This window comes from Phyllopteryx taeniolatus, chromosome 19 (assembly GCF_024500385.1).
Source record: "Phyllopteryx taeniolatus isolate TA_2022b chromosome 19, UOR_Ptae_1.2, whole genome shotgun sequence".
Classification (NCBI taxonomy): Eukaryota; Metazoa; Chordata; class Actinopteri; order Syngnathiformes; family Syngnathidae; genus Phyllopteryx; species Phyllopteryx taeniolatus.
The window spans coordinates 17,531,747-17,544,281 of NC_084520.1; the positions used below are offsets into that span (position 1 = coordinate 17,531,747).

General features: G+C 45.7%; 1 protein-coding gene and 1 long non-coding RNA gene across 5 annotated transcripts in view; one reads left to right on the plus strand and one right to left on the minus strand.

Moving 5' to 3' along the window:
• The window catches only part of LOC133469751 (uncharacterized), a 152,327-nt gene that overhangs the window by 22,703 nt on the left and 117,089 nt on the right, over positions 1-12,535 (plus strand). The window lies entirely within an intron of this gene.
• Positions 4,937-9,387, minus strand: LOC133469745 (zinc finger protein 503-like). Its single transcript, XM_061757220.1, has 2 exons — positions 8,493-9,387; positions 4,937-7,936 (listed from the first exon to the last, which is right to left on the minus strand). Exons 1-2 carry the CDS (start codon positions 8,772-8,774, stop codon positions 6,500-6,502), a joined length of 1,719 nt encoding a protein of 572 aa, XP_061613204.1. The 5' UTR covers positions 8,775-9,387; the 3' UTR covers positions 4,937-6,499.

Below are 12,535 nucleotides of genomic sequence, written 5' to 3' on the forward strand. Positions count from 1 at the left end.
CGTCTGCCTTACAAGTGAGCTGACGTTAAGTTAACAGTGTGCAGAGGATGTGGTTTATGGTTAGTGGAACGCCTGTAGCTCATCTTTGTCCCAAAAATAAATTACAGTGGTACCTTAAGTTACAAGTTTAATTTGTTCCATGACCATACTCATTAATAAATTCATCTGTTCCTGTGCCCCCGCAAAAAAAAACAAGCAAAAATGTTTGTGACGTGTTTTTGGGTAGGAAAAATGGCACTGCACACTATTGTACCTAATAAAATCCTAAAGTAATAAGAGAGTTTGATAGAATGTAAAGAATTAAACAGATTGTGCGTCATGATAATTCAATGGGCATTGTGCTGCTCCTTCTGGTGTGCGCACCTCGGCCACCAGGGGGCAGTATAATACATACGACACGTGGATTTGATGATGAAACACGGAAGACCGTCTCAACTAGGCTGCAATCACGTGAATCGTTTTTCGCACAGGATGAAGAATATATGCCTGTGAGTATTGCTACTTGTCGGTCGGCATGTGTTGATTAGAATTCCCACTACCGCAATGCTAATTTTTGCCTTGTAGGTTAGCATTAAGCTGGCTGGCTTTTGTAAGTTAAAGTTAATGTGCTTTGGTTAAATACATATGTAATTTTCTTTGTTTTATATTTCGTTTTAAAGCAAACTTCAAACGGGGAGTGGCAATAAGCATCTTGACACAAGCACCATAGCTAGCATCCGTGACTACAATTTTTGCTTGCAACTCAAGATGTAAAATCTGCCTGGCAACTGCTTGTATCGCAAAAAACTTATAAATCAGGTCACTTGAAAGTCGAGGTACCTCTGTATACTTTAAAAACCCATCAAAAAAACAATTGCTTATAAATATGCGATCTATCGGACAACTCTCTCTTTGTTGTGACTGTATCTCATACCTTAAAAGGCAGCTAACGTCTTCGCCAAGTACCAAAACCTCCCTGCACGCCGAGGCCGAGTGTAATTTTAAATTTGAAGCGGTGGTGGTGGTAGGCTTAGCGGCGGCGTGGGGGAGGCGGGGGGTGGCGGATGGTACTTTGGCCACATTTTCCTCGACGAGAGAGCACGAACAGCGGGGAGGCGCGGTGCCAGCGTGTCATACTTTTAAACACTGTTAAATTAGAGGCTGTTTACCGTTCTCGGCGGCCATTCGTCTTAGTCAACGTTGGTCCGCCTCTCGCAAATTTGTCAGTAAGCGCTTCCACATGCCACGAGCGAGCAGAGGCGGGAGGAAGGGAAAAGACGGGGTTATCGGAGGCGGCTTTCGTAGCTCTTCAGTCATCCTGCAGTTAATTAGCCATCTCCACACACACACACACACACAAAGTTGGCCTGGCGGTCATTAATCACGCGCAAAAAAAACCCGAGTGGCAGTCGACAAACCGTGAGCAAGACGTTTTTGGAGACAAAAAAAAAAAAGTGAAGTTTTCCGCCTACGACAGACATCAAAAGTGTCCCCCTCGTCAGTGGCCGTGTGTAAGTGACAGGCTGTGAGGAGTGCCGAAAGACAAAAGCCCACCGTTTAACTCACTCTTGCTTTTTTCCGTGTCGACAGACTATCAGCACGGGAACGTTCATTTCACCGGACGTCCGCTTCGGCTTATTGTGAGTGTCCAAAAAACCCACACCAATAAGATACACTGTATCTTACAGTAAATCTGCACACACTTCGTGGCTGACCAGTTCCTTCCGCAACCTAGCTTTGCAGCGAGCCATTTTAACTGAAATGTATCTAACCTAACTATTTTCACTCGCTATTGTCTAAAAAACATCCATACTTACAATCTTGAGGCAACATAATTCCGCACAACTCCCGGCACAGTGATAGAAGAGACGGAGTTTTATGATGCTTTCAAACAGCTTGAAGCAAGCACGCGTTACCTCTTACTTGGAGAACTGTGAGTGAGAGTGAGAACGGGTGCTAAAGAATGAATTTAAAATGTGTCTTTTAATAAGTTTAAACGCGTTTCATTTCCATTCATGTCATTGGGGAACGTTGATTTGAGAAGTACGGAAGTATTGGCTCGCAATAGTTCTTGCAGGTGTGGAATTCCGGAGCCAAAACGTCCCAAAGTTTTTCCTGTGCTCGGATGGATGACACCATCTCCTTCTGATTTGTGGCCTTTAAATCCAAGCTTAGCGGCCTCTGCACGCCTCATAAACTGAGAGCAGGAAGTCGGTGCAAGCGGCGGGGGGAAATCCCCCTGATTGGGTCATTAAGAAGCTTGACACCAGGCTGTTAAGTGATAGGAGGACAACATAACAAGGGTTTGAAAATGTGCAGGTGGTGCCTCATGTCTGTGCCACATTGGAAGTTATTTTCAGCTCAATTTGCTTAAATGCATCCGATACAGTATTTTCCATTGCATGAACAGTAATAATTCCTGCTATGATTCATACTATGAAATGGATGTCTTTTGACCATAAAAAACATGTTTTTAAAATACATAAATGTGTCCAGTGCTTAATATATTTTTTAGGCTATTAGTTTCAGAGACCATCCAGTATCATCAACTGCGTTAATGTGGACAATTTCAGTAACATTTTACCGTTTTGAAAAAAATGCTCAACTGTCATCTTTTTTTTTTTTTTTTTTTTTTTATGTGTGTGTGTATGTGTCAAACTGTCAATTTGACACTTTAAGGATAACAACAATTATTGTATTTTAGCATTAAAAATATAATTCGGCTTAAAGAGCTCCGCACTGGTGTATTTACCATTGCAGAAAGATTTAGGAAATTAGCAATTCTGTTCATTTAGGGCAACATTACATTGGGTGGGGAGCTAATACAATTTCTTAAGTACTGCACACGTTTAGAAATGTAATTCATTATACGACACTCATTTTAATCCCTCAAAGGGGAAATTCATTGTTGCCCCCCCCCCCGAATGTATCTCGAACACAACTTCTTAATTGGCACTTTCTTATTTTGTTTCCAGCTGTAGGCCACCCGTTCGCCAGATAAAAAGTCCAAATGCGGTCCGTCTTGTACGTAAAATCGTGGTAGACTGCAAAAGAAATGAATGAAAGCTACTATGACCAGAATAAAACCTGCACCCGTGACCCATTTTGGGTCAGGAAAAAAACAACACCAATCTGCCGTACTGAACACCAGTGAACTGTACTGTATGTGGCCAATTATCACAATAACAGATCATATGACTTTAGTTGAATTAAGGACAGATCTTGGCAACCCTGTCCCTATCAGAAGCTGTTTTAGTTTTTTTTTTTTTTTTTTTTTTTTTTTTTTTTTTTTTTAAGTCCTCCAAGGAACTTAATGAAAAAAAATAGGATGATGCATCCATAGAACAACAGTTTATCAATTGGACCAAATGTGAGCATCAAAGTTAGCAAAGCCCCGGCCGGTTCTCAGAAATCTCCAAGATGAAATATTATACTGAGCCGTTATCTTGTTGTGTGGGGTGTGTTTAAGAAAAATATTTCTTTTCCTCCCTGATCTGCTCGGAAAACATTGTTAAATGTTCAAATAGGGCTGGGCGATATTGACTTCAAAAGAAAATCTATTTTTTACACAAAAATCTGATTTCTGATTTTTAATTGTTTTTTCCCATGACAACAACGTTATTTAAAACAAGCTGTGCTCTTTATTTCTTACTCTTTGGTGGGTTGTTTATTTAAAAAATTTCCCCAGCATTAACTTGAATCAAGTTCCAAAGAAATTAGAGAAATACAATTTATTTTCTTTACAGTTACTAAGGAAATTGTGTTTGGCAATGTTCGGAACAATTGACTCCGCGATCGCCTTCTAACGGGTTCCAAATTCAAGCATTGATTGATGAAAATCTTAGGGGGAAGTCAACTCACTACGCGTTTTTTTAAATTATTATTATTATTTTTGTAAACGATCGCAAGAGGTCTCGAAAAAGTGCCTACAAATAAAGCGAGCAAATTGCTAATTTGGCACCACTGAGTGTTGTTTTGTAAACTAGCTGCTCTCTGTTCGCAAACACGTCAGTACACATCAGAACGACCAATGACCAAGACGCTACAAAAATTAAACAAAAAAAAAATAATCATATTGTGTCGTTTAGTGAAACTCAAAACCGTAATTGGCAGCCCCCCAAAAGATTTATGCTGTTCTGTAATTTCCTTAGAAGCCACATGATGGCAGCAAAAGACTACTTTTGTCTAAATGAAGCGCCTCAACTCTCTTTAACAGTTCATTGGCACCAAGGTACCACTACATGAACCAGAAAAACAGCAAATAGGTATGTTTTTTTGTTGTTGTGAATAATGGCGGCTAGGTTAAAAACAAAAAATCTGTGACTAAGCAAATTTGCAAATGCCGAACCACAACTATGCGAGGGTCATTATACCCGATTTTGGAGCATTTGCAGGTTCAATGGTTTGAGTCGCGTTTTAGAACACTCAAGTTTTATCTGTTTGGCGAACCTGATTAAATGCTCTCAAGGGCCGGATATGACCCACGGGCTGCAGTTTGCACAACCCTGCAAGTACTGACTGTTTACTTCGATTAAATCAGAACAAACGCCCCCAAACCACTAAACAGCCTTCATGGTTGCACGTTCGCACTGATGAATTGTGTTATTGCCGTACTTACATCATCATCATCATCATCATCCCGCGAATTGTTTCAAGCTCAAACTTTCACGGCCCACGGAGCCGCCTGATTTCTTCAACGTGTGTGTACAATATGTGACATCAACAGACTTCATTTTGCCGATTTTGTCAGGAGGAGATAGTGACACGCACATACAACATTAAAAAAAAAAAAAAACACGGCAAGAAGGATATCCATAAGCGAAAGCAGGGGTGGAAAACCCGCGGCCCGTGGGTCGTGTAAGGCCCCCGCCCCGGCAGCATTTGGTCTGGCCCATCACGAAATTCTAAAAACACAACAAAAAACCTCAGGGAAGCTCTTATAACACCAAACTCAGAATAGATCATAATAAACATTGTATTTTTTTCATAAGCCCTCAAATGACAAATTTGTTTCATTTTTACAAAGATAGGCGAATAAAATGCTCTTCTTTGGTACATCAACACAAACTGAGATGGAGAAAATGGCTACCTTCCCAAAGATAATATACCCACTTTTGATGACTTTAATAATCCATTTAATATTGAAAACAAAACTGAGAGCCATTCCTAATATTTTGACCCTCTCGCATATCGTCATCCAGTGTTGTGGAACACCAAAATAGGCAAATTGTTACATAAATTGCATTATTTCTCAATCTGCTTATTTTAATATATGGGCCATTCCTCCAAATCGGTGCCAATAAAACGTATAATAAACTGTAAAATATATATTTTAAAGCAGTGTCCTGAATAGTGATCTTATTGCATATTTAATAAATACAAAAAAATGTAAACTAACTCGAACAGTGGAAAAATAGCACTTGTTGCCCGTCCGCCGCGTCCTAAAATTAGACATTACCATGAAATATGATCATTTCAATCTTTTCAAATTGTGCATATTTGTGTTACTCCTTATCCCATCAAAGTATTTTCTTTGATAAACAACAACAACAATTTAGTTGAATTGACATTAGTCGTGTGTCTGGGTTTTCACTCAGTGTCGTTATCCAAACAGTCACGTGGTCCACCGGAAGTTGCGTCATTCAGGATATGGCCAAACGTTTTTGCTTTTTAAAAAAACATAATTTGTTTTTAATTGTCGAATCACTGTATTATGCTCGGTGTCAACATGCTATTAGCATAAATGCCATGTAGCCATGGTATTTGCTAATTGTATGCTAAGAAGTCCCTCGTATTACTTTCTGTTACTCAAATGAGTTTTACTCCAATAAAATAATGACAAAAGAAAAGTTGCACAGTTTGAGTCGTTCAATGTGTCTCTTATATCATGTCGAGGGCTGAAAAGGTTTATTTTGAGAGAGGGAGACAAGATTCAGTGGAATGGCCCACAAGTTGAAATCTTGCAAAATGACATTAGACATGACACTCAAATTTGAATTCGAACACCTTCAAGTTCAAACCTCAAATCCTTTGGCTATTACATGAAAACGAGAAAAAGTCGAAATGTGGCATATGGGCTTCATGCTGCATCTGCTCCACACGAAAATCCACCCAAATCTGCAAGCTGCAATTTTCTGATTTGATCAAAGCTCGGACGACCCTAAAGGCCTGTTTTTGTTTTCATTCCTTTTGGGGGGTGGGGTCTCCCAAATAATGCACATTGACGCTGTTGCAAGTTATATTATAGTTGATTTTTTTTTTATTATTTTTTAAGTCACGCTTGAAGCTATCTCAAATAAATACACTGATCCCCAGTTGGATCCAGTCCCTGCATGAAGTACATATAAAACTCATCGGGCCTAAATCTCCTTTATAAATGTATATATATATATATGTGTGTGTGTGTGTATATATATATATATATATATATATATATATATATATATATATATATATATATATATATTATAGTGTGTGTGTGTGTGTGTATTTTTCTTTTTATTTGTTGTTGGAATTGTCTCTACTGGTACCCCAAAGCCGAGGCTGTGGTCAGTCTTTGTCCATACAAGGCGTACGGGGAGTAGTAGGGTCCGGCGGCCGCAGGCACCGGCACCGGCGCTCCGGGGGCGGGCAGGGGGCTCTTGGAGTACGGGTGATAGCGGCTGCCCAGCCCGAGCGGGTGATGCGGGCCCCGCAGGGCGAGCGCGCCGGGGCTGGCCGGGCCGCCGCCGGAGGGCACGTGCATGTGGCAGGCCATGGCGGCGGCCAGCGACGACGACGAGCCCGGGTAGCCGGCGAGCAGCTTCTCCGAGCCGGCCGCGAAGGCCGTGTGAGTCCGCAGGTGGCCGAGCAGCTCCTCGGAGCTGGGGAAGCGCTTGTCGCACGCTCCGTTCGCCGACACCCAGTTGCAGACGTGCGGCAGCGGGTCGTTGGGCAGCACGAAGCCGTACGGGTACAGCGGGTGTCCGCCGAACGTCGGCGCCGACGAGGGCACGCCGTGGAGCGGGTGCGCGGAGTACACGAGCGGGTATCCGGACTTGACGTCGTGCGCGCAGTTGGCACCGGAGGCCGCCGTCAAATGGCCGCTGCAGTGGTAGCTGAGGCAGTAGGGGTCCCGGCACAGGCTGGCCGACATGAGGGAGGGAGGGGACGCCGCGGCCAGGGGGCTCGTCCCGGCCTTGCTGCACGCCGCGAACTGCGCGCTCAGCAGCTGGCCGCTGGACTTGGCGTGCTCCAGGCTCATGCCGGGAGGCAGGAACGGCTGCGGGTAAGCCGCGTAGGCGCCCGCTAGACTCCCGGGGTAGGAAATGCCGGCGGGCGGCAGGGGGAAAACCGCGTGGCCGGGCTTGTAGGGGGAAACCGGAGCCACCAGTCCGGAGCCGAGCACCGAGGAGGTGACGGACGGCGAGTCCGACGTGCGGCCCTTGGAGCCGGGCGTGCTCTCCTGGCTGCCGTCGGGGCTTATTCCACTCGTCCTGTGGGCGCCGTTGCTCTCGGGCGAAGACGTGTTTTTGCTGCGCTCGCCGCACTCCTTTTTGTCGTCCTTGTCCGCCGCTTTGCCCTCGCACGGCAGCGGCGAGGCTGAGGCGGAGGCGCAGGAGCTGGGGCTGGGGCTGAGGCTGAGGCTGAGGCTGAGGCCGGGGCCGGCGCCGGGGCTGCCTGTCCTGGGCGTGAACGGCGGGCAGGTGGCGCTCGGCACCCGGAAACCGTTCTTATCTCCGCTCGGGCTCGACTCCTTCTTGCTGTCCGACGACGACGACGACGACGACTTGGCGTACGGCTTGAAGCTCGACTTGTCGTCCGCGCCGATGTCGCTGATCTTCAGGGGCCCGGCCTTGCTGTCTTTGTCCCCGCCGGAGGCCACCGAGGAGAGCTTGGACGAGGCCGGGGGGTCCGGCTTGCCGATCTGGGAGCACGTCTGAGCTAAAAGCGCCAGCGGGCTTTTCTTGGCGTCCAGCTGAGACACAGAGCACATCTCAGTTAAGCACTGTGTCCATATATGCGGGCAAACATGCATCATTTTGGGACGAACCGCAGCCCCCTTAATTCCAAAGTGCCTAACCCTAAAAAAAAAAAAAAAAAAAAAAGAATAAATGATGTTTAAAAATGTCACATCCTAAAAACAACATTCAGTCGTTTTTATGTACCTGTTCATCAAAGAGGAGTGTAAAAACTCCTTTTTGTTGCAGGCCACATTAAAAATATTTCCCCAAGTGGGCCTTGAACTGGAAATCATATTATTCAATATGTACAATTGCCCTTGCATGCATTTCATACACGTGCTTATATATTTGAACAACACATTAGATTTGACGAAATATAGTGGCAACCCAATTTTTAAAGCTCCGAGACACAACAAACTGTTCAGATGCTATCGAGTAGGGAGGGAAGCAGCTCCATTTGCCGGTCCGGATCTGGCCCCCCCATTCCACCATCCCCCCCCCCCCGGCCTTGACTTTGACCCCTTTGCCTTCGCCCGTCGCCCCGGAAAGGAGCGACGTGGGCGGACTCACCTCGATGGGGCTGATCGGCGTGGACGGCAGCGGCTGGAGGTACTCCGGGTGCATGATGTGCCCCGCCCGGGCCGTGAGCATTTTCAGCAGCTTGATGGGCAGACGGCCGGCTTGGCGGTGCGGGTCTGCGGGGGAGAAGACGGCGTCGGTGGCGGCGATGCTGCGGTGCGCGTACGGACGGCCGGCGGGTCTCGGTGCGCCTCTCTCCCCGGACGAGGGGCGGCTCTCCCACGCTGGATCGGTGCTAAGTCTCAGGACAGACACCGCGGGCGATGTGATCATGACCCAAAGCCGAGAAATGCATGTGTGGCGAATACGCGTGTGCTCCACAAAGCCCCAAACACCAAAGCGTTAAATCCTCGTGGACGAGCGTGGAGAATCCGCGTCGTGTCGTCTCGTCTCGTCTCGTCTCTCCGTGGCCGCCGTCTCGCCTTCTCCCGTCGGCGTCCTGTGACAGTGTGGTCGCAGGTCCGAAAGCGCGCTCGGATTACAGGAGGAGGAGGAAGAGGCAGAGGGGTGGCAGTGGTGCGCCAAAGGAAGGCAGGATCACTCCGCCTCCACCCACTCACCCACGTCCCGGCGCGCTCTAGTCCGCACGGATCGCAGCCTGCATGAGTTGATCCGAGATGAAAAGACGACAGAGGAAAATGACGTGCAGCATCCACGCGAGGGTGTTTTTCACGCTCGCGGCGCCTTTTAACGTGGCGTTTCCACGCGTAATTGGCACTGCGCACGCGCAGCGCAGGCGGAATCACGGCGACGTGACCCACATTAATCCAGTGGTTTCTGCACTTTTATTTGAGCCAAGGCAAATATTTGACATTCACAATGTAGGAATAGTCACGATCTCGTCTCACTCACAAAGACACACACAAAAAAAACAACATTCCCACAATTTAGACAATTTAGAGTCTTCGAGCTGGAAAGCAGCCCAGATTTGAACCCCAAACCTCAGAAATGCAAGGCAGACATGGGAACCACTCGCCCGCTGTGCAGAGCTTTTTGGGCGCTTGACGCGAGTTAATAGCGGCCAAACGACTCGTTTGCTCGTTTGTAGCAGGAGACATCGAGCAAACCCCAAAAGGGAAAAACAAAGTTCAACCTGCTCTGTTAGTCATTTGCTTTTTTTCTATCAGCGGGAGGGAAGAAAAACAATTCCAATCAGAACTCAAATTTTGGGAGTGGAAAAACCCACAGATTTATTTTTAAAGACCCTGTGAAGTGAATTCCAAGCTTTGCTTCTAAATACATAATACATGTTTAACGGTTTTTGCTGACCACTTGCAAAGACTGACAAGTGTGTAGTACTATTGTTTTGTCTCATTGCGGTTTTCCTGATTTGATTGGGCGTGGCTGAAACGGAGCGCCTTGGTTCGTATCTAGTTTTTATTATCAAGCCCAAGCCTGCTAGCTCACGAGCTAGCTGGTGGCTAGCGCCTCATTGTCACTGTATAGAAAGCCCCTCGTTTGTACATTTGATATACTTGGCAATTTATTTTCAGTCGTTAAAATTTGTAAATCTCTCGAGGCCATCTGCAAACACGATTGCAACAGTTTGCCTCTGATTTCAGTCGACCTCATTTGTTTCCGAATTGGAACAACTTCAAATCTTCCACTGTACATGCTCGCCTCTCATTCCCACGTGAAGCATGTCGACAAGACAGTCTTTTTTTTTTTTTTTTTTTTTTTGGGACCTCGCGTGAGTCATTAAGAAATAACCCACGGCCGGGGAGAACGAGCGACACGGCCGACGCTGGCTCCCGTCCGCCCGTCCGCCCGCTGACGTGTTCTCACGTCCTTTCACCGCCCGATGCAGCCTGGCATGTGTCACTTCTCCGTCCCGCTTGCCAGTTATCTGTCAGCCGTCTGCATTTCTTCTCCTCAGTCACATTCAGGTCAGCGCCGAGTGCAAAATAAAGAGAAAGGGGAAGCGTCTCTGCCTTAGCCTTCCATCATCTGGGCCTCTGTAATCTTCCTGTAAATCTCTTTAATGAAAGACAAACAAGAGGAGGTTGCTGAGCTTTAGTTCGACTATCCTGACGATGCTTCACTGTCGCAATTAGGAGTCCATTTCTGTGCTTGCTTAACCTTTTCCAGGGGAGCGAAAAAAGGTGCCTTTAAGCTACCAGTAGTTGGCTTTCTTTGGTTTTGAAATTGTTTCCTCTGGATCGGGTACATTTCACACGGTAAAAAAACCTTCACTTCCTTACCACAACCGAAATGTGCAGTAGTATTATTATTATTTTTTTAAGGACAGTGAAGACCGGTTGATTGGACTCATGGGCATATTCTTTATTTTCTTTATTATTATGATGATTTGGTTACCATACAGAGGTCAGGAGGACTTGGTTCCACACCAGAGTTTGTTTTGAATTGGATCAAGAACTGGTTTGTTTTGTTTGCACCAGAGTTTGTTTTGAACTGTAGCGAGGACCATTTGGTTTGGTCCGCACCAGAGTTTCACCAGGGTTCTTTTTGAACGGCACCGAGACCCGGTTGTTAACAAATGACCAAACAAACTGCATCGAGGCGTAAAACAAGCTAGAATGAAATAAAAACTTTCAGAAGTACAGGTATGAGTGTGAGTGCGAAAGACGCGCCGTGCCGCAAGGACTAAGGTTCAAGTCGGAGTCCTTCCTCACCGCGCAACTCAAGTACGACACGAAGGCTAATTTTAGAAACCCGGGTAACTGTTTGTACCTTTTCAGGAAGAAAAAGGGCACAGATATGTTCCCATGCTGAATAAGTGGTTAAAAAAAAAAAAGCTGAGCGCTGAGCGTTTCTGGAATAAATTAATGGCAGCACATTGAATCCAAAATCACATTCTTTTCAATGCAAAGAGCATTTTATTAAAATGTCTTGTGGTTGCTATTAATCATGAAGTCTTCCATTTCCCAATTCCCACCACCGCCTTTCGAAATAGACCCACTTATCTTATTACTCAATAGCCTATAAATGTCTTGCTGATCAGGCGAAAGTTAAACAGATGCAAGTGTTTTTTGATGGATAACGGCACTGCTGTTTTCGTCACCGGCCTGTCAGCCGGTGACACGGCCGCTTGACTTATTAGGACAGAGAAGGGCGACCATAAATTCCCGGCGTCAGCCAAAAACTCTCTTATTGTGGCCCTGATGGATGGGCCGCCGAAGCGCTCACCAAATTCCCGGCTCGGTCCCTAAATGGCTGCACATTTTTCCACTGCCCCCGCCGTCGTAATTCATGACTTTTAAACAGAGAGCCTGAAATCTCCCGCTTGTATTTCACCGAGGCGGGACACGTTTATGGACGGGCCGCAGCCCGGTGCCAATACGGCAGCTTCAAAGTAGGACATCGGCTAAGTCATCGGGTTTCAGCGAGCTTTCAAGGATTTAGCAATTTGGACGTACTTATTGATCGTAACTCAACAAAGCTTCCTCTGGTTTTATTTAGTTTTTTTTGTTTGGTTGCTTGCCCACGAAATACATAACGCTAAATAATAGTCAACGTCATTGGTTTGCAAACGTTTGACACCAAGTCAAACCACCTCAAACATACTTGGCTTTTTGAGTACCGCCATCATGACCAACATTAAACTATAGCACCTTAGCGGGTTTTCTTTTTGTGGAATCGAGAGACCCAGCCCTACTGTGCAGAGCAAAAATCCAGAAGTAATGGATGACCCCAAAAGGTTTGGAATTTCTTTTAGAGCCCACAAAATGGTGGCAAAGCACTGCTTATGTCGAAATGAAAGTCCTCAACTCACTTCAAAGTACTTTCATGACACGAATAGGCCACCAGATTGCGCCAAAGAAATGCAGTAATGGATTGTATTTTAAATGAATAACAGAAGGTAGACCCCCCCCCCAAAAAAAAAAAAAAAACACATCTTCAAATTGGCGAATTTGTGAATGCCAATTTGCGGGGGTTCACTGTATATTGTTGTTTTAATAGCATAGTTTTCAGAAAACAAGAACAGAAGTGTCCAGGTGCCTCGATTTAACCTTTGCAGATTACCATGACCTGGGTGACTGCCAAACTACACAGACATAAAGAAAAAACACAAT